The 22,479-nt window shown below is 44.8% G+C and overlaps 1 protein-coding gene across 7 annotated transcripts in view; it reads right to left on the minus strand.

Moving 5' to 3' along the window:
* The window catches only part of BRD3 (bromodomain containing 3), a 42,021-nt gene that overhangs the window by 11,888 nt on the left and 7,654 nt on the right, over positions 1-22,479 (minus strand). For 4 of the 7 annotated variants that reach the window (XM_071817488.1, XM_065853650.2, XM_065853653.2 and 1 more), the window contains exons 3-7: positions 6,565-6,875; positions 4,430-4,567; positions 3,324-3,471; positions 2,314-2,528; positions 272-643 (exon numbers count right to left, since the gene is read on the minus strand). In XM_071817488.1, coding sequence (XP_071673589.1) covers positions 272-643; positions 2,314-2,528; positions 3,324-3,471; positions 4,430-4,567; positions 6,565-6,765 — 1,074 coding nt within the window. In that variant the 5' untranslated portion in view covers positions 6,766-6,875. Of the gene's footprint in view, positions 1-271; positions 644-2,313; positions 2,529-3,323; positions 3,472-4,429; positions 4,568-6,564; positions 6,876-12,834; positions 12,980-21,785; positions 21,895-22,479 lie in introns of those variants that run through there. The other 3 variants (XM_065853651.2, XM_071817489.1, XM_065853649.2) reach the window with 3 other exon arrangements.

The raw sequence follows: 22,479 nt of genomic DNA on the forward strand, positions 1-22,479 counted from the left end.
TCCCAAGGATACAAGTTTAAACAGCCGGACTATCCACAAAGAGGAGAGGATGCCATCATACAGTCTGCTTTGCAGGGCAGAAAAAAAAAGACGTCCCAGGTTATGGGAAAAAAAGGAGAGGGGAAGGAAGCAAAATATAAAAATATCCAGATGATATCCAAACAGGTTCAGTTTTCCACCCCTGTCCCTTCCCCCTCCCCCAGAAGGAGCCAGTCCTCTGCAACCAGAGGGCTGTGACACCCTGTAAAAGAGGTGGTAAATGCAGACGTACTTTAACAGTACTGAGATCCATGGGGTGTTTGATAATATCGTGATAGTCATGTAATTCCAAGGCCTCTGCGTCAACAGGCTTGTAAAAGGGCCATGCATAGGCTGCATGCTTCTTGGAGAGCATCTCCTTGAGAATGCTGTCACAGTACTTGAGGTGCTCAGAGAGTTTGCCCTTCTTCCCTGCATGCTGGGGGACCTCTCCATCTTCGAGGTCCTTCTTTGGTGGTTTGATGGGTCGGCCGCCGCTCTCCCGTCGAGCAATGATTTTGGCCTGTTTGGGGTCCGAGAGGGTTGTGGGAGACTCGCTTCGGCTGGCAGTGATCGCAGAGGTGGTGGGGGTTGTCGTGTCTGCTTTCCGCTTCACTCCCTTTTTCTGAAACAGCAGATGGACAGATTTCGTCAGTACGTGCCCAGCTCTCACGCTATGCTAGCAGAAGCCCAGCACAATCCATCGTTATTTTTTGAGATCTGCCTGTCCTCTGACAGAAAATACAATTACTTCACTGGGATAAATGGGACTTGTGACTAGAGGCTTCAACACGCAGTTCAGTGACTACAACACGATGTATTACTACACGTCATCTGAGCCACAGTAACCAGCCATTGCACATCTCCAACCCAACCCCAAACACGATGCAAAATGTGTTAGCTCTATGTATTTCACTGAGATTTAAACTAAGGACTCTTACCTCATGTTTGCCAAGGGAAAGGAGTGCGCCCGGTCGATTACTGCAGCTCAGGTGATGCATCGTGACTTAGTAAGTGTCAGTAACTTAACCACATGTCTGAGTCCCCAGTGGCAGGATCAGGCTATAAGTTCTGAACCAAAGCATATTAATCACCAAAGACCCATAAGCCCTCACTCACTTGTATTTAGTGGGTATGCAAAGGTAGATTGCTTATATGGACAAAAGCAAGGATTTAATGATTTCGCCTTAAGCAAATAAAACCCATCTCACATAAATTCAAGCTGTGACTGTCCAGTCAGCTCTCTCGTGCTCCTATGAAGGATTTATTTTGCTGAAGAGAGAGAAAGGGGAAAAAGTTCCTTAGGGAAATCTAAGGGAAATCTTAAGTAAATCCCAAGCAAGATTAATTTTGCAGCGTGTATTTGGCAAACTCACTTCTGGCTTCACCTTTGAGTTTCAAAGTTAAATTAATTCTCAGAAGCAAGTTGTTTGGACAGAAACTGAAGTACGGACAGGCTCCTGAAGAGGACAGCTTAGCTGCAAGAAGATTTGACTCACAATTTCTCTAATAATTCCCACGTTCTAGGGTTAAATAAGCAAAACAATTCTATGACTCCACTGGTCCATGCAACCTCACATCAGAAAACACCAATACTATTGCAGTTAATTTCCCAGTTTAGAAAAAACACAGCTTTCTCTGAGCTATGCTTTCATCATTTTTAAAGCGAAACACAGCTTGCTCGGAAAATTCCAATTATTTAGAGCAATGTTTTAATTTACCCATAAATTAACATAGTAAATAAGCAAAACACCAATCCCAAAAGATTACTGAGTAAGGAAGACAGAACTAATGCACCCAAAACCTTCAGGCAACATCAGTCTCCTCCAACAGGAGTGACAGGCTTGTCTTGAACTGGTTTATGGCAGAGAGGGACATTCCTAGTGCTGGAGTCCACAAACCTTAAATTAATAGTACCAGTGAAATCATGGGGTCAGTTAGAGGGAAGAGATACTTTGAGCTACGTGGTCCAAAATGGGGGAAAGCTCCAACAGCCTTCTGGTTCATGGAGCATCAAGTACTGGCTAAGGCCATGGTCAGAAAAGAGCCTGGAGCAATTACGGGTGATTTCACCTCAGCTCAGGTGAGGTACAACTGCCAAAACTTTCTCAGCCCTCTCAGACATAATAGCAAGCACTTGTCTGAGCACACCCCAAAGGGACAATGATGGCCAGAGAGGCAAGGAGTCAAATGTGAAGAGAAGGAATGTACATAACCAGCAATGAGGGGACAAAAATAAAGCACTGCTGGGCCACATTGCTTTCTGAAGAGGAAGGGGTTGAGTTCTCCATTTACCTTGACTACCGGTGGCGTAGGAGGCACCACGGGCATTATCGGAGCGGCAGGTGGAGGGGGAGCAGCGGCAGGAGGGGCAGTGACAGGCGGGACATTAGCGGTGATGGTTGGCACGGGGGTGGCGGCAATGACAGGCGTCTGTGACATGGCTGGAGGAACGTTCTGGAACGGGGCCGGCGGGGAGACGGAAGACACGGCCACTGCTTGCTGCGCTCCTTTCAAACGACAAAGGGAAAATGCGCTGCAATGTACTGGTGGTTACAAGTGCTGACAAGACATTAGGAACAAAGTGACACTGGTGTCATTGGACTGTGCAATCGGCTCCCAGGGAGGAATCACTGACTTAAGTTTTTGTACCACAAGTTCTAGGCCAGCCATGTGCAAGCAAAGCATTTCAAGCTTTGCGCATGGAATGTGTTGCTCTGGGAGAGTTTTCACCCCTCTCGTGCTCTCAGAGCTACTTTGCACTCAGCAGTAGAGGGAATGGAGGGACACGGCTCCTTTGGACACCGGCTGTCCCACACAGAACTCAATTTGAGAGTGTTTTAACTACGTATGACAAACGGTAACAACCACTCTCCTATTGCCAGCTAAACGCCCAAAAGTCCAAAGCGCTTCTGATTTGCCACAAGTCATACAATGACAGAAACAGAGGTGTGAGTACAGCACAAGCCTCCTGAGAGCCAGGCAAATGTGTCTGCTAGATTCATACTGTCAAGGAGGTGCCTACTAGTGTAAAAGTAAGGGGAAAAACCTGATTAACTAATAACCAAGGAGCAATACTCCTCTATGTTTTTATAGCAGCTTTTATCAAAGCATGCTCAAAAGACACATCATCACAAACATCTGTGAGTTTGGATGAAGCTGTAGCTCTGTTTGGCACTGCTTTAACAGTTAGACTACATGCTCCCTTCCCAGCTTCACCATCTGCAAAGCCATGCAGCTTGGAAGGTGGGTCAGGCTTCAGCAACAAGCTCCCAACATTTACTGTCACCAGACTGGGTTGATACCTGTGCTCTGTGTGCCCGCCGAAGGCTTGCGACCTTTGCCTTTAGGAACTGGGGGTAATAATTCAACCTCTTCTTGAGGCATCTGGGCAACCTTTTGCAGAAATATCTTCTCCAGGGCTTGGGCCATAAGAACGATGTCATCTGTGGGCTGCAAAAAAGACAAATACAAGCCCATGTTGTATCATGCACATCTTAGAAGCAAACCTCAACGATCAACACTCTTCAAATAAATTATAGTACCCAAGCTCTGACAATAAACTGATCAGCTTCTCTCCCTCCTTGCAATGCTACTCTCCTGTCCTGGTCTAGCATGCAATAATTACAGCCTCTAAGTAGGCTGCATCCAGAGAGTTCTCAGGATTCCCAGTAGGAGCCTGCTAACTAGCACCCCGCACATCAGTGTGGAAGCAGCAAACTGGAACAGATGAGCTGTCCTCCCCTCCTTGCCAGCAGGTCCAAGTGTGTAAACACATACTCTGTGGCTCAAACTAATTAATCTGTTTATTTCAGCTTGTTTCTCCAGCATGGGTCAACGATGACAAACCACTGTAGAGAACATAATACAAAGAATAGAGGCTTTTAACAACCTAACAAAACTGCAAACAAGCCAAACCCAAAACAATAATAAGCTATCTAAAGGTGTGCAAGTATAGACGAGACATAGGCAGAGAACAGAGGTGTATGTTCCGAACTTCTCTCTGCTGCCAAGAGATACTATTTACTGCTAGACAGCCAGCGTAACACAGAGCACTAATGCTGCACAGAGCACCTGCAAAGCACTGCATAAACTGTAGCTCATCTTAAAGAATTCCTAACTGAAAATAAAAGTAGTAAAAACCTGCTGCCTAGCCCCAAAGCAGAAATCTACCTATAATGAAAAGGCAGATTTGCCATTTTAACTAGTCTGGGGGAAGAAAGGCAGAGCACAAAGACAGCTTTGTGCATTTCCAAGTAACGTGGTTGCAATTAGTGGCATTTCAAATCCTTGCAAGGAGGACCCAGAGCAGAGCAGGCTGGTCCTGTTCAAAACCTGCACTCTAACAATTGGAGGTGGGACTTTTCTAGGCAGCGCACCAGCTAAAGAAAGGCTTTTCTGGGCTTTTTACCTTGTTATAAATGTAACAGTTTGTAAACATGGTGTTGAAATCCTGCATACATTCACTGGCACTCCAGTAATAGTTATGTTCCAGGCGCTTCTTGATCGTCCCCATGTCCATGGGGTTTTTTATTATTTTGTGATAATCCTGTTGGAGAAACAGGAAAGATGTTATTTCCCCTGATACCCAAAGTGTTCTTCACATCTCACTCTCGTCCCAGTTTCTCCTCATTCCCCCTCCCAAAAAACATCCCCAAATTTTTGTGCAAATCAAACATAACCTCCGCTTTCCTTTATTTTCTAAATTGTAGATTTTTAGTCTATCATCACTATGAACTTGATTACAAAGCACCAGAATTTGTTCCGCAACTCCCCCAACAGATGCTCAAACTCACATACAAATGGCTATTTGGGCTTTACCAGTTTCTTATAAATACAGCTGGGAGTGGGAAGGCACTAAGAGTAACATGTAGAGGAAAAGATGCTTTCTGAGCAGCTCTCCCTGGGAGCCGTTTGCAGCCTTGATACCCTTTATGAGGTTGTAGGAACCACTTTGGACTGTGCCACACTTGACAGATAAATTAACACTGCAGTAATGAGCTTCACGCTCAACTAGGACCAGAATTTGCGGCAGGAGGGTCAGCACTAGCCTTGGCAGGTGTTCAGTTTAACAGTGGACTTGCTGCAATTTGGGAAACAGTGCTTCTGCCTCCCTTTTTAAAAGGCTGCCTCTGGCACCTAAAGAAGTTTCAGTGCCAGCACAGGCTAAGACTGCGCTAAAAGTTTTAGTCTCAGGTGTTTCAGCCCTTAAAAGGCTTCTGCGTGTTAACCCAGTTTCTCTCTGGGCTGGTCTCAATCACCTGTAGAGGCTGTGATTAACCTGGAGACGCCCCGGGCATGCACAATTGTAGGCTGTAGTTTTCTCATTGTGGAGAAGTGCAGCAAGTCCTTCTGCCGCACGTGCACATGAAGCCATGAACAAACACCGGCCACTCTGAGCCCAGCCCAAGACACCACGTGGAGAACAACTACTCTTCCAGCTGATTCCTCCTTTAAACTTCCTGGTAACCTACCATAAAACCACCTCAAAACGCTTCACAGAGAAACTAAATCCACAAGAAGGAAGACACAAAGGAGCACAGACCTAGAGAAATATTATGCAGGTGTTAAGCGTTTTATCCTTTCGGCTAGCACTTTAAATAGCACCCATCAACATTACAGAGTTCAAAAGACTCCCGATGCAGTCCATAAAATTGAGTTACAACCTGCTGTAGCTGGAACTCTCTGTGAATTTAGATCCCAGAACCACGCTCCCTCAAACCCTACATTGCAACCCTCTTGCTCAAAGCAGCCAGAGTTAATTTGCAGTGGGCTGCCCGGCTGAGCAGACAGGAGGGTGGACAGGAGATAGTGTCTGTATTTAAGTGTAGTGGGTGGGTGGGGGTTTTGCCTCCACTGCTGAGTTTTTACACCCACAGGACCCCTTTGAAGAGGCAAAGAGCATGTGGCTCTGTTCCTTGGAAGAAAGCAGCTCAGCAAACTCTGGCCATTCACGAATAACTGGGCTATATCTTGTCTGACAGAGACATGGTGTGTGTGTATATATATATGTCACAAGGCACAAATGGGTAAAAGCAACTGTTCTGTTCTTGCTACTTCCAGTAGAGCACTTGAAAATATCTAGCTCCAAAGTATCCCTGGTAATTAGCTTATCCGGTCTTCCTCAACACTGAAGTCAGTGGCAAATCCAGGAAAGTCTATAGAAAACACAAGTTACATCAAGCCCAATGCCAAATGCTCAGAAGGGGGTGGGCTTTAAGACTCTCTCAAACTGAACAGAGGTGGGACAAGCAGTGAAAACACATAAAACTAAACAGATATAAGCTACAAACAAAGCACTACACTTCAGTTGCTCTAAGACAGCTTGTCTGCCTGCTCTTAAGTGAGAGCCAGTTTCCTCCTTCAGAGACCTGCAACTCTCCAGCTCTGAAAGACATCATCTTCTTATTCAGTGAGTCTTAAGAGCATCCAAGGAAATTCCCCAAAAGCAACCTAACCATTCTGATCTAGCGATCAGAAAACTGATCTCACCAACACAGAGCTTTCTGAGAACAGAATACTGAGCAGAAGGTGACAGATACATACTGGCAAATTCAATTTAATTGCATCAACAGGCTGGTAGAAAGGCCAAGCAAACTGATGCTTCCACAAGGTCTTCACCACAACATTTTGCATATATTGCAATTGGTTGGTCTTCCGGCCAGGCTTGTTAGGATTAGTGACCTCCGGAGGCGGTGGGTTCACAGGGCCCTGCGGAGCCTGGATTGCTGACGTGACTGTCGACATTTTCCTGCTCTTGCTCTCACTCGCTGTCACAGCAGCTGGGAGATTTTCTTTCTTCCTTTATGCTCCCTGAACGGGACTGACATCCCATTTCCAGGGTCCAACCATACAACCTAGATCAAATGAGAGGAAGAGGACAATGTGTAAATACAGATACTTCTAGTAGGCATGTTCGAACACTATCAATAGCAGAAGTGTCTTAACACAGGTTCTTTACCCCATCTGCTTTGTTCCCTCAAACACACTTTATATTGATGATGGGCACAGTTCAAAACCCAAGAAAGAGTGGAACAGCAAGTCCTAAATTCAAATCCAGCAGAGAGTCAGCAAGCTCCACAGGACTGGTTTTTGCTTTATTTGGCTTAGAGAGCATCTTCATGAAAACACATGGGGCAGCGTAAGAATACAGTCAGGGAACAGCTAGGATGTGATGCAGGGACTCCAACGAATGCACTGACCCAAGCTAATAAACCCATAGCTCGCAGCTCTACATAAACACAGCTGCTTTGCCTCTAGATCCATGCGGGCTGGCACTGAGTCAGCTTACAAGTCTCTGCACTGCTGCAATGGTTAGTCTAAAATCTCACAATCAAGAGCGGCTGACAGATGTCAGGGGACCTCAGACCAGAGAAATGAAATAATGGGCACTGGGAGGTGCTGTGAACACTTGTAAACTAAAGATTTCATCAGAAACATCCTAACTTGAAGTGATCTGCACTTTGAATCTCAAAAGTGTCTCACTATGTTCCTTACTACATGTACCTGACCGAGGCCTCAGTTTTGTATGGAAGTGTCAAGATAACAGGCTCAATGTAAATAATAATGAATATTATACGCCATGACCTGGCCAAGAGTACTGTCATGCTGTCAAAGGCACATATGAAACACAGAAAAATACACAAATTGCATTATTGTATTTTATTTTTTTCCCCAAGCAAACTCCAGGGAAAAAGTGGTCTAGTATCACTGTGTCTTGTTTACCATATGGTAAACAGCTTTGCTGTGTCATCTTCCATAATAATTTGATATTTCAATTCACATCGGAACTGCAGCTACTCTTCTCATGGCAAACAGACCACAACCACTTTCTAGAGGAGAATTATTTCAAACACATTCAGGAAGCCACACATACTCTCACTGACATGTGCTTCTTGGTTGCACTGAGAAACATGAGCAGAGACAAGAGCTGCAGTAACACAGGAAGGAGAGAGCAGTAAGACATCCTAGGGAAAAACAAAAAACCTCTTATTTCAGACATCCCTAATCATCTCTACTGAATATCTGGACTAAATATAGAACATCAACATGCTCTTTGAGTTGCTGATTAGATAATAGCAAGAAGTAAACACATACCTAATTTGGGGGAATTTTAGAAAAATAGATGTGTACAAACAGAAACAGATCTGCAGCAGAGAGGGATGTTCAAATATTGGTCTTCTCAGGCTTGCCGAGATAGTGGAGACATTTGAATTTCACAGGCCAGCCATTATATCCCAAGGACACAGAAAAAGCAAAGATGACAGCAGGACTTTCTTGTACCACATACATGGCATAAGGATAGATCCAGAATCAGGCCTCTGGTCACTATTCTTTGATAAGTCAAGATCCCAGCTTAGCATATCCAAAAGAACTCATCTCTGCTCCCCAGCCCTCTCATCTGGTCATGCTGCTGTCGGCAGGCAGGGTGATCACCAAGCAGCAAAGAGGGATTCTGGCACCTTCTGGGCAAGGAATTTCAAAACTAGGATGTTACTCATGTTTTCAGATTTGCAACTGGGGAAGCATTTTCTCCTGGTGTTCCATCAATTCAAAGCAGCACCAGAAGTATTACAAAACGTAATCTTCAGATCAAGGGGGGTAAACAGACAAAGAATTAAAAAGAAGAAGAAAAAATCGACAATTGGGAAGTTTCACTCAGTCTCCTTCTGGGCAGCTCTCTGCACGGATTTCAGACCCCAAAGCCTTTGAGCAACATCCATCATCTGAGTGTACGCAACACTGACTGCAGGTCCCTGGTGGCCACCACTGAAGCATTTTGTTTGCTGTCTTCTTGATCAACAAACTGAATCCAGTGCAAGGATTGACAGGAAACAGAACACCCACAGAGAGCAATTTCTGCTGCTACAGAGCATTTCAGTCACAAGGCTGGAACTACATAGTGTAACTTAAGTCTTCCCTTTAAATAACCTAAGGTTAGATACAACTATTCTCTTGTAACTTGAATTTCCTGATGTCCTCCTGGTTCTCAAACTCCATTTGATAAGGATTTTTTTCAATTATTTCTTACTAAATCCCAGAACTGTAATTCAAAAAACACAGATCTAGCTCCTGCTTCTCCCCAACTCCCTCTCTGACCTTAGCCAAGGCGTTCAGCATCTTCACACCACGGCTCCTCATCTGTGCCAGAGACAGCTGCAGCTCCTTTCTGCCTTCATCCGCTCCACCCAGCCAGCCTGTAAACTCCCTGGGACCTGCGCTGCCTCTTCACAAGCATGTTTTCACCATCAAGCTTCAACAAGACTTGTACAGTCCATATAGCAGAAGCATGTAGACGTCAGTGACACAACTCAGAAAGGATTTTAATTAGGAACATTACCAAAAGTAGGAGGGGCAGAATCATGATGGCCAACCCAACCAGCGCTCTGACAGCTCTAACTCGCGTGCTCCAACTCATTGGTTATTACAACCAAAACTGGTGACAAACCCCAAACCTCTCAGCAATGCCACCATTTAAATGCTGAATCCTGCAGCTGAAAAACAGGAATAGCTACCTGGGCTACCTACAGCACTAGAAGTGTCTGTTTCTGGCAGAAATAGACCTTTAATGTGCATGAGCCCCATTGCACCCCTTCAACCCTCGGTCTATCAGCTTCCTCATCATTTGCTGCTTTGATGTGAGATCATTCTATAATTTTTAAAACTAAAAATTTGCTTCTATATCCACTCCTTCACTTCTAAAGTTTCAAAATAATAATATTTTTAAGAAAGTAAAAAGCAGAATTATGAGGAATCTGGAAGCTTTCGGTGCAAATGTGTGGAAATGTCCAAACGTGTACGACATGCATTCAGAGAGGCCATGGCCCTGCCCGAGATAGCTACTAGGAGTCAGACCTCATTTATCACATGCAGAAAGTGAGAGGCACGACCATCTGACATCCCAACCTACCATACAAATCATCCAACGCAGCACTTAAGTAGACTCACAAACAAAACCAAGCAAGCTCACACAAATTGTCCTGTAACTACAAGCAGAATCAAAATACACAGCTCTAGTTTAAGCACTTCAGCATCTACTGAAATTGCATCAGTATCAATAATTATTTAAACCATTAGGGAGCCCAGTTGTGAACCAGCACATCACTGTACAAGGTACTGGCCAAGCCTGGAACACAGATTGCCAAAAGCAGTCGTGGCACAGACATGTGCATCTTCCAGTGAGGGCTGGACTTTTTAGCCCTGGAGTAATAACTTCATACATTTACATTTTAAAATTACTACTTATCCTGTTTCTCAGATCTGTAATGTTCATGTAACAGAAGCTATTCTTGATTTTTCTGGCTGCATATGTACAGTTTTGTCATTACAAATTTAAAGTACACTCTTTTGCTGTCATATATGAGGAGTGTACACTGCTTCCCACATTGTGCATTTCTCCTCCTTACTCATCCCAGTCTGAGACAATAACTAAAACTCTCAAATCTTGCTTCTCTGAAGTTTAATCCTGTCCTTTTGTGCTAAGTTACCACCTCAGTATGGTATCCAGGAAAGCTATGAGGTTTGGCTCATCCCTCAACCAAACCAGTCATCAAAAAAACCCAAGTAGTTTGGAATGATTTATTTATTTTATTTTTAAACTTTTCTTTCACCGAGTTGCTTCCACAGGTCAGTCAGTGGAGAGACAGCCGGCACGGAGAAAACATGCTAATAATTCCCTATACAGGCTGAATAACATTTTACTCAGCTGATGCAGCCCACAGACTGTCTGCAGTGGTGGATACTGTTTTAAAAGAAGCTATAAAGCCCCACAAAACGTGCGCTGTGCCAGCAAGCCTGCTGCTTCAGCTAACGGCCCTGCCACTTCCCTTGGCAATGCCGAACATTTAACGGCTGGCTCACTCCCGTGCTGCTGTCTGTGCAGTACAGGATGGTATTTGTTTTGATTGCAAAATTAGAAGGTAGCAAGCTTTATGTTGGCATGTGAGCCCAGCAAATCTTTTTTTTTTTTTCCCCTCTTGCTATAGTATTTCTGCATGGTTACTTGGACACTGATCAAAAACTGGCACAACTCCAGCCCAGCCAGAAACAGCAATATAAATCTTCTCATCAGGGAAAATGATCAAGTTTAAGAGGTGTTCCTTGACCTCATCTTTATCTCCACATTATTATTTACATTACAGTAGCACATGGAGCCTGAGCAGAGACCAAGGTCCCTCAGCACTTTGCACTCTGCAGACACACAGTGAGACCCTGTGTTCCCACCTCAAGTGCTCACAAGTGCCCTGAACCCGCTTCATTAGCCAGCCAGCTGATGCTCCCCTTTTCCCTTCCAACAGCAGCGATCGCTGGAAGCTTGGTCAGATTTGCCACCATATGCTACTCCTCGCCTAAGAGAAGCAGCAGGCCCATGACCATCTTGCCCGGACTTTCTTGCAGCAGAAGGTTTAGTGCACTGCTACTACCCCTCAACACAACCTTGGTGTCAGAGATTGTGAATTGAGGGTAGTTGTACCAATTTCGTTCTACTGAGGGCTACACCACCACTCCTTCACGCTGCTCAGAAGGACACAAAGCTGGTGGATGTCCTCTTCCTTCTACTCTGCCCTCCTTTCTGTCCACAGTCCCATACAGAAACAGAACTTCAGCTTTCACTACCTACAAACTCCATGTCAGTAGGGATGTTCTCTGCAAACTCAAGGGATGTGTGAATTGAGACCAAGACTCGAGGACAGATGAGTTGTTTCATCAGCCAACATTGCCTTAGCACACCACACATGCCATACGCAATATGCCACCCTCTCAAGACTTGGGGACGAAGCCTTTGCATTTGGTGTCACTGCGGGAAAGGGGAATTTGGCTTATAAGTGTCTCTATGGCACAGTGCAACTTCGCACTCTGAGAGTTCATTCAGCTGTCCTTATTGTCTCTCAAATCATTAATTCCACACACCAGAGATTGTCTTTTCATGCCTATTATTTTGAGTACAGCCCAAATAACATCCTGAGACTGGGAGGTGCAACTGTGTCCTTAATTTACCCCTGCACGAGGGAGGGAAAAAGATCACAGAAGATTAAGTCAGTTCCTTGGCTTTTGACTTGGTTAATTTAATGCTCATCAGATTATGCAGATGGATTTCCCACCCTTGGTCTCTCCTTGGCTATTATACGAGCAGGTGTTTTCCTCAGTAAGGAGCCTGTGGGTTCCTACCAGTAGGAAAGAATCAGCTAGAAGTAACTGGTACTTCCAAGGGCCTCCAGTTCTGATACCTAGTGCTCCCTGCAAATCAGGCTGCCTTAAGATGTCTCGCATCATGCTTTCAAACTCAGGGGTACCCAAAAGTCCCTTTATCATGATTACAGAGGCACTGTGGACTTTCATAAGCACTATTATGGGCACCTCAAATAAAATTATGGTCTTTTTGATAATTACAAGCCAGAGTATTTCTCTCCACTGAGTTGCTAATGCCACAGGAAGCACCTTCTGAGCAAGCCTGAGCAAGAATTCAGATGCACGTCGCATACTCCCTGCAACACACACATCATATGGGGCTCAACTGCTTTCTAGAGGCTGCAGTTTCAAGCGCAGGGAGTGATGTTTCACCCTATAATAAGTTCATTTCCATAGCTTTGAATTTGCTTTTGAGAACAGTCTAAATACCCGGCCTCAGTAATAGATTAAGTATGGATCATCTTGTTTCAGATGGAGGATAGAATGACCTCTGAACATTTCTTCCAGCTCTACTTTTTGTGGCCCTCTGAAAACACAGAAGCAAATTTTAATTTGGACATACGTTGGTTTTGTGTTACAGTTTTGTCAACAGTAGGAAAGAAAAGTGTGAGTGGTTAAAGAGCTTACTCTGTGTTGGATTCCTGACTGGAGGAGTTCAGCCAGCTTTGAGACACGACTCTGCAGTAAGGATTGGACTAAGATTTCTGAAAGAAAGTGAACTGCACTTTCAAATAATCTTCCAGGAAGTACTTCAGCAAATTAACTGGGTGACCTATAATGAAAATGTGAACAAACGCTTAGTTGTAGCAGTGGAAATAAGCATCCATGAACAGGTTTCAGAGTATGTAAAGCAGCTCGTGGCTTGTATGTCAACACACTGGGAAGACAAAGTCAAATCAACAAGATGGGAATAGGTAGGTGCTTCACAGGAAAACGCTAGTGGTAGTGACTCTCACAAGATACACCAATTGTACCTTTATGGCAATGGAAAAACAAAGTACTGTTGGGCTGTTTCAGCCTTTATTTTCATAACAGAGATTTGGCACAGAAAGGAAAGGAAAGCATTTGGAGAGTCACATGCCTGGGCCGGAGTCTGCTCGTGCCATTTCTTCCCAGAGGGGAAAGGTGGAGACGCAATGAAATCACCTTGCATGACCCACAGGACTGAACCCATAACATCTCATCAGCAGAGAGTCAGATAGCAGGCAGGCAAGGTTTACAGAGAAATGACAGAAGGTGAACCTGCTTCTGAGCATATGCTCCCTCTTATCTAGTGCGCTGCAACACACCAAATGCTTAACTGGCAATTTCTAGCACTTGTAGGGGCTACTGCAGTCCCCCAAGAGCCCATGGACAGCAGAAGCCCCACAGCCCTGGACATCAGGCAAGAAGGAAGCACTGAGAAGGTGCTGGCACATGGCCACACACCAGAGGAGCTCCCAGCGTGGATGGGGGACCTTGGGGTGCAGGACCATGGCTGAAGGTGCTTTGGAAACGTGGTATAAACCACAACACAGACAGCAACTCAGTCCTCCTCTGTGATTCAGCAACCACCTCAAGCCCGATCCTGCAAAACACTAAGCAATTTTCCCCTCTCGATAAGTTGCACAGCTTCTGCAGCTCAACACCTCTCCACAGAGGGTTTTGTAGACTTAACACCTACAAGATACAACTAATTGGACAATCAAGATAAATCTCTTTGCAAGTAAGGTTTAGACAACAACAGAAACAAACTCAAGCTCTCCACACTCTTTGGCCCCTCTACTTGGGTCGAACCCTTTTCTAGCTGTCCATTGGGGAGACACAAAATGACAAGGGAGGTTCAGTGCTACAGATCTGGGGCTGGAAAGTCTTTTCCGACTGATCAGACTTGCGGGTGTTCGCATTGTTGTGGTTACAATGGCTGTGATAGCTGATCTAGTCAACGTTACCCAGCCCTGAAGATACATCCTCACACCGCACGATTGCTGCGGAACGTGATCCCAGCTAGAGAAATCCCATTGTATAGGCATAAGGTGTGCAAGAGCATGGAGATGTTGTCCCCTTTCATCACGTTTCCTAAAGCACCATGAAAACAACCATAGCCTAGTCAAGAAGAGGAATCTCCATGTTTACATGAAAGTTGGCCAAGGAAGGGAGAAAAAACAGAGTGAGCAGTCTAGACAGGCCAGGAAAGAGGCACCAACTGGCAAGATGGAAAGATTTTAAAAATAAAAACAAAACAACAAAAAAATCACAACCCAACTCCTTCAAGGCTCAGTCTCCTAGTTCTCCTTCAGTTAATCTATTACTTTACAGACTATCTTCTCCAAAGCATGACTTATCCAACCCATGAAACTACTGCCCATTCACCCTGTGACTCCAGAAATCAGTTCTGACAATTTCAGGTCAACAAACCACATTAAATTACTTAAAAAACAAACAAACAAAAACCCCCCAACCTACTCTGGCACAGACCCAAATTTCAGATGATACATGCACAACAGAAGCATTTAGGTACACCCCTTAAAGTACAATATGGCAACACCCACACAGGCTTCAGAACTCCTAATGGGATTATTGTACGTCTACACCCTCTCAGGGTTCTCTCTTCTCCTGCTTTTTAAAGGATGTGATCTGTACAGTTAAAAATGTATGTTCTGAAAAAGACAGTCTGCCCTTCCCCTTTTTAATCAGTGTACGGTGCTCTGTGTACTTTTACAGCATAAGAAAAAACTCAGTTTTGATTCAGTATATAGTGAATAAATTACACAGTCTTTCCACAACAGGTTTCGTCATGATTGTTTCTTTTTCTGAGCTGTAATTTCCAAAAAGATAAATTATTGGACACAAAGAATTTTGAAGAAAAGGTGGAAATAAAACCCAGAACAAACTGAAAAAGCTCAAATACTTCCCTGATGGGCTGAGCATCTCCAAGCTTCTCCTATACCAGCAAAGAATTACAAAAAAAAGAGCTACAAACCAGGATGCTGACACCTCAGCTCAGATCTCACACCCCATGCTATGAGCTTACCATCTCCCCACTTGTAAAACGGGGATATGAATATTTCCACTACCATCTACAATTCCCGTGCATTTATTCGTTAATTCCTTGTCAGTGTTACGGTTATACTAAATTTTACAGAAAAACACAACAAAACAGAACACGCAGAGAAATACATATTTACAAAGCATTCAAATACCATCAGTTATGTTTCTGGAAACACTTAACTGTTCTTTACTAAGTACAATGCTAACTGTCATTTAAAGAAACTGCAAAGCTAAAACTCCTTTATGCCTTTCCCTGCACTACAGCCCTCTTCAAACATGTTTCTAAAACAAACTACAACACCTGAGAGGTCCTTCACAACACCTGTTAAAGGGAGTGGTTTAGATACAGCCAAATTGCCCTTCCAACTGAATTCAAAAGGCCACACATAACAGGAAGATCACCTCCTCTTAATGAAACTAAGTACAAAAAGTATTGCAAGCACAGCATAAAATACAGAGCCCTTGCAAATAGCACTTTATTTCTATGTATTACCTCTTCAAAGGATTGTTTTCTGCTCTGTGTACCTAATAACCTACACTTCAGTTCTCCCTTACACCATCAGAACTGCATGGCCACATATCAGCATTATTAATATAACTTACAAGTGCTACAGATGTTATCCATAGAGGCAGCTCCATGCAAACATTGACAAGAGAAGTCAGACTTCTAATAAACAGACACAGGTCCCTATGTTGTGATAACAGAAGCACTTCACAGTACATAGTAGAATCAAAGTGATTCATTAAATACCCTCCTCCATCAACAGACCCCTCCCTGTGCGCTTCTTGTGCTTTAACACTTTCTCCTACTCAAATTTAAAAATTATTTTTATATATTAAAATGATTAAAGCTACTATTTTGAAAAAGAACAGGTTTGGGGTTTGTTTTGGACAAAAAGCATTACAAGTGTAGTAAGAACTGATGAGCTGCCACTGGTTTAAATGATGCTCTGGGTTTACAACTACAGCACAGCAACTCTCCCCCACAAAGTCTACCTAAATCAATACATGGCAATCAAGTCAGTTTAAGGGGATGAACAACGAAATGAAAGTGATTGAATTACTATGACATAAATATACTGCTTGTTAGCTGAGCCATAGTAACATTATACATGGTAATGGGGCAGAGTAAGTACACCCGCCCACAGTTAATTACTGCAGCTGAACTGTCGTTACTACGCTGCAGTAGCCTTCCATTTGTAACTACTACTCATCCCCTATGCATGTTCCCTTAGACAGGTGGCACCTACAGCTTTATCTGTTTACAAACCAACATAAGTGCCCTGTCTTTGAACAAGTGTGTTGTTGCGGAATAACTCCATGTGTTACCTTAAAGCGAACACAGGCAAACAAGTGCAGAAGGCTGTGTTGTAATATTTCAGATGAGAAGTGCCTCGCTGATTTTGCTACGGTTGCGTAGATCCATGAATTTGCTCAGCTATGCAAAGAAGTTGCAGGTCAGCTAAGGTGTGAATAAACTGTGATGGCAAAGCTGCTGTCACTCCCTGAGAGGGCATCAGCACAGTTTCCACTGCCTGAGTTTATGCATCTGATTTAAACTCCCAAACAGTCTGAAAGAAAGGGAAAAATTTGGATCTTAGAGTCCATTATCCCTCCCTAACCAGGGAGGGGAGGCTGCTAATTTTGGGGAAGAGGGGAAAGTGCTCCCCACTGCCTAATACAGCCAAAAGCGGGCTCCCCCGCACACCCAGAGTAACACGGACTACAGTTCAATGCTGTATCACAGACCCTAAACAGAACTGTAGCCCCAACATAAGAGCTGCAAAAAGGCAATGCTTTCCAATAAGGAACAGCATTCTCCACTATACCCACACACAATTCCTGCACGTACAGTACAGAACACACATGTGCTCAGCATTATCAGTTTCACTATAGCCCACAGTGCAGCACAGGTCCTAAACCAGACCTGGGAAGCAAAAAGGCTGCTACATCCTACATCCCATCCCAGCAAAACAGCACAAGACCGTGAACTCCGAACTCGCCTATAGCCAAACATATTGACTGGTGCAGTTTTAGAAAACAGATTTATCTTGGAGTGACGATATTGATGAGTTGCGAGAAAGTGAGATCTCCAACGAGGCGCCTTCTGTAATGCTACCCAAGGATAAGTTGAGCAGTTGTAAAGGCAGAGTTACACAAGGAAAAATGTGTCTTTCCTTCAATACAGATCTGGTTTGGTTATGACTTGTGACTTAGACACACAAAGTGCATCTCTGGTTTTATATTTATGCCAGTGAATGAAGTCTTCCGCAAGATTATCAGCAGGGCTGTATCAGTGAAGTGCTCCAAGTGTAAACTTCAGGAGCGGAAAAGCTCCCAGTGCCAGGAAGGAAAACTGCAGTTCTTCTCCGTTTCTGCTTCTCCCTTTTAAAGGTAAGAGAGGAACAAGCAGGATCAGTCCGAAAGCAGACCAGTGTCAACCAGAACTGAGTCAGATTCTCAAAGTCTGAAGCTAGTTCAGCCACGGCATTTTGTTCCAGATTGGTCCCCCAATTTCACCTCAGGTTGTCTTTGCTGCACCTGTTGTATTCCCGGTGGAGAGGAGAATGTCAAGCCCTGGTCCCAAACAAATCTTCTCTGCCCAGGTTATCCATGTTGCTGAAATACTTCCAGACACGACAGAGTTGTCTTATCAGACTCAAGCTGCAAAGAGACTGCGGCCTTAAAAGGTGTGAGAGGAATCCAAAATAGAAGCAAATGTTTCTTCAGTATCTTATCAGTAAGAATAGGAGGAGGAATAAGGATTAGCAGAAAAAAAAACGCACATTAAAGTGAATTTCTGCATTGTTCTCCAGAAGAATGTAAATCTTTCCAGTGTTGGTTTTAGCAACAAGTGGGTTAAAGAGTTAGCATGCCCCAAAGAAAGCTGTTCACCTCCAACAAGCACTAATGATTGACAAAAACACACTAATGCCGCAGTGAGATACCGTGGTATGAAAAGCTCAAGATACACACATCCTTCCAAAATGTCCTGACAGCTCAGTGAGCAGCACAGCGAACAATGGCTCCTTACTAATTCCCAGAACTCCATTACTTACAATGGTGTTCTGGGCTATTACTGAAGAATAATGTGGCAATTTAAAAAAAAAAACAAACACACAACAAAACACACACCACAGCACACCCAACAAAACAAAACATACGCTTCGTGGTAATGATTGGGAAACCCACTGTGGATTAATGAATTTTGCAAATTAGCAAAGAAGGAACAACAAAGATTAAAGAGAAACGATCAACAAGACTGAGATGCAAAACGCTCTTTGTTCATTTATTTAGCGAAGTGCAGTTCTGTCTGCGCTGAAAGCACCTGATAGCTTACCAAAGTAGAGAGAGAGTAATATATTTTGTAAAAGTAATTAAGCCTTTGAAACACAAGACCTCACTACATCACTGAGCTGCTGCTGAGGACAGGGATTTGACTCCCGAGTTGTTTGTGCTGTCAACGAGAGCGATCAGGCTCCCAGATCACTCCAGGGAGATTCTAGGAGTGCAGCAGGGCTTGGCTGGAAACCAACAAACACTGCACCAGTGCCTCCCCCAAGTTACAAAGGAAATATTAAACCGCATCTTTCAGAATGTGTACCAATTAAAAGATGCCCTGGTAAATACTACGCGAAGCCTCAGCCTTCACCAGGACAAACTGATTCATCTGTGTGCGCTGCCTTCAGCTCCAGGGGAAGAGACTCTCAGGTCAGGCAGGATCCCCGGCCTGCACACATGGTTTGTGGACACCAAAAACCTCCATTAGACTCCCCACCATTTTAGGAGATGACGGGTGGGTAAATTTTTAAGCACATGGTTGTTAACTCAGGAAAGAAGCATTTTGCAATATTATCAAGAACCATGATTTAAGCTGTTGTACCCAGTGCAGTCACAGTGCAAAGAAGCACCAGCTATGAAGCTACTGAAGTACTTGCATTTGCAGACACCAACAAAACCAGCCCTAGAGCCACACCGTGCAAGAGCGCTGCTGCCCAGCATGCTTGCTGAGCTGGAACATCACACTGCTTTAATATGCTGTTCTTCTAAATATTTTTTTTTTAAATGACAAGAACTAAAGTTTGTTTAAAGCACCCTCAGTGCTTCAATGACCAAAGTTTTATTTCCAAAAGCAATGGAGCCCAGTTTTTATTTGAATGAAGCAAACACTCCAAAGTCAGTTTTGAGAACAAACCTTAAGACACTTTACATTGCACGTGCACTCTTTCTTAATTTAAACTCTGCATGCATAGGTCACTAAAACTAAAAAGCACCTCACTGGAATAGCTACTGTCTCAGCACTGAGCACACAAAACAATATTGCAACCAAGTTTATGCTTAACACTGAATAAGACTGTTACCCTCTGCCCAACCCTTTTATTAAGCATTGTCTCAAAGCGCTAAATACATGCATGAGTATTTTTAACCAGTGTGGATTAAAAAGAAAGCAACAGACACACTAAACATTTATTCTTTCCAAAAAGGAAGGCTTTGAGGTCAGGAGTTACTCTGTTTCAGCAGGAGTCTCCCAGTATATTACTAAAAACCCCATAAACTTCTGTGCTAACAAAATAAAGACACACAGCAGCTCGAGCTGTGATCGCAGATCAGGAGGCAGGACTTTGCATTTACAGTACACTCAAGTGGCTGGGCAGTTGTAAGCAATACAGATCAGTGGTTTTTACTGGTAAAGCAACAAACTGCTTTGGGGATTTCTTGTTTGTTTTGACTGTTGCATATTTACTCTGCACTTCTCACCCATACTGTAGTCACCAAGTCCTCTAATACCATATCACTGTGTGAATTAAAGAGTTTCAGCTCTATATTTCCAGTTCAATTTAGAGACACCCTCTCAGCACACATACACAGAGTGAACACATTAAAAACACTAATAAGCATATTAAAAAAAACTTCAGTTCCCAACGAGGAGCAGCAGGTGTGGTTTGCTAATTGCATTACTCCTTAACCTACTGTTTACTACTATCAGGAAACTTAAGATGTTAAAAAAAAACATATATATATACACATACATATATATACATACATGTATACATATAAGTTCAAAGTATTAGCGAAGACATGATATTTGCTTATCCAAAAAAGTTTATTTTAGTAACTTTTGATTCCCGAAGACATCAACAGAAAGGTATTTCCACACTACAGAACGTCACGGAACACTCCATGTGAACCTTACGGAATGCACGCTCCACGTTGTCACAAGTAATTTCTGTAGGAAACACATTCCCTATTAATACTCTGCAAGTCTGAAACAGGTAGTTTAAAGACGCGCGCAGATCTGCGACCTGAACACTGCAGCTTTGTTTGAAAGTGAAACCAAGCAGGCTACAAATAATGCTTTATCGCCAGCGCCCTGGGAGGTGCAAAAAGGAAACAAGCAATATAAACGGAGGAAAAGTACGACTTGAGTTTCGAAGTTTTGCATTTTATTATCGGGAGCATTATTTATAGCGCGACACTTCTATATATAAGCCTGCGACCCGCGTTTCTTTTTACACCTATAAAGCGTATCAAGTTTAGCCGACGAACCCTCGGTTTCCGTTTATTTGCGAAGAGTTCGGTAAACACCACGTATTGACACGAGCGCTCCGTGTATATACACACACACATACGGACAACGCACTTTTCACCGCACCGTATGCAGCCCGCTCAGACCTTATTTTCCAGCTCAAACCAGCGACCCAGTTGGCGGCGGGGAAGGAGGGAAATTGCCGGGACCAGCCCAGCGCTCCGAGTCCCGGTTCCGCGCCCCGTGTCCGGCTCCGCGCCCCGAGCGCGGCCGCGCTCGGGGCGCGGAGCCGGACACGGGGCGCGGAGCCGGGACTCGGAGGTTTGATGCTGCCTAGTTCCAGCCCCCCCCTTTTTTTTTTTCTTTGTACTTCCCCCCTCTTTTTTCATTCTTTCTTCTTCTCCTTTTTTTTTTAAGGGCGCTTTCAGCCCTCCTTTTCCTCGCCCCTAATTTTTCCCCTTCAAAAAGATGGCGGGCAGAGAAAGCGAGCGAGGGGAAAGCGAGCGAGAGAGGGGGAAGAAGAAGAAAAACAACCAAAAATAAAAGGAAAGAAAGAAAGAAAAAAAACCCCACAACCCTCCTGCGTAAGGGGAGCGGGATTCAGCGGGGCTGCGCCCCGGCCGTCTTGGGGCGCTCGGTGAGAAGGGGAGGGGGGAGTAGAAGATGGAGAAGAAGCGGCAGAAGAAGAAGAAGAAGAAAAGGGTGGGCAGGAGCGGCGGGGCCGGGAGGAAATCAATGGGCAGGCTGCAGCCAGCCCCGCCGCGCTTTGTTGCATTGTCGCGGGAGCACAAAAGGCTGCGGGGAAGCGACGCGGGGCTCTCGTAAGAAGAAGGAGCACAAGAAGAGAGGAGTAGGAGGGGGGGGAAAATAAATAAATATCAGCATTGGCCTTTCCCAAGTGGGTTTTGCTTTCCTCCCCCTTCTTCCCCGGCCCCCCCCACTCCCTCCAGAAACCATGGCCCAGTGCTAGCAACGCACACCCAAGCATCTAACAAATAAAGGGAAAGATTAAATAGATTACTTTGCCCCGGCAGCTCCAGCAACGTTTGCCTTATAGTCCCTCCAGTTGCTCTTCTTTTTATCCTCGGCAAGGCAGTATAATAGATGCGCTAAGGCGCCCAAGAGCTCATGCGCCGGGGCGCAAGGCCATGTGGGGCCGGTAGTCCCGGGCCGGGCCGGGGGAGAAGCGGCCAACGGGCCCCGGACTACAAGTCCCAGAAGCCGGCAGGTCCCGTTCCCCCCCACCCCGAACCCTCGCTCCCTCCCCGGACCGGCGGGCAGGGGAGAGAAACAGCAGGAGGGGTGATGCCCCGGGCAGCGGGGGCGAGGCCGGTAAAGACGCTCCCCCCGGTGCGGAAAGCGCCTCGCTTGGTTTGGCGGGTGAGAACCGCGATAAAATCCCGCGGGGAAGCGGCGGCTGGCGGGTCCCCCCCACCGGGCGGACATTGCCGGGGAAAATCCGACTTCCCTTCCCCGCCCGCCGTCGCTCCTCTCGGGTTCTAAAGGTACAAGAGCCCTTGGAAGTGCGGCTGGAGAGGTGCGGGTCCCGCTCAGCTCCGCGACTGGAACCTACGCGTGGGACCGAGTTGTAAATCACAACTGCAGGAGCTGCCTTGCTCTTCTCCCCCCCTCTTTTTATTTTTAAATCGCGGTTTGCATTGGGTAATGGGCTCTCACATTTATTACGCAACAACTACTAGGAGCCACAATAAAAA

Source organism: Patagioenas fasciata, chromosome 20, assembly GCF_037038585.1.
Source record: "Patagioenas fasciata isolate bPatFas1 chromosome 20, bPatFas1.hap1, whole genome shotgun sequence".
Classification (NCBI taxonomy): Eukaryota; Metazoa; Chordata; class Aves; order Columbiformes; family Columbidae; genus Patagioenas; species Patagioenas fasciata.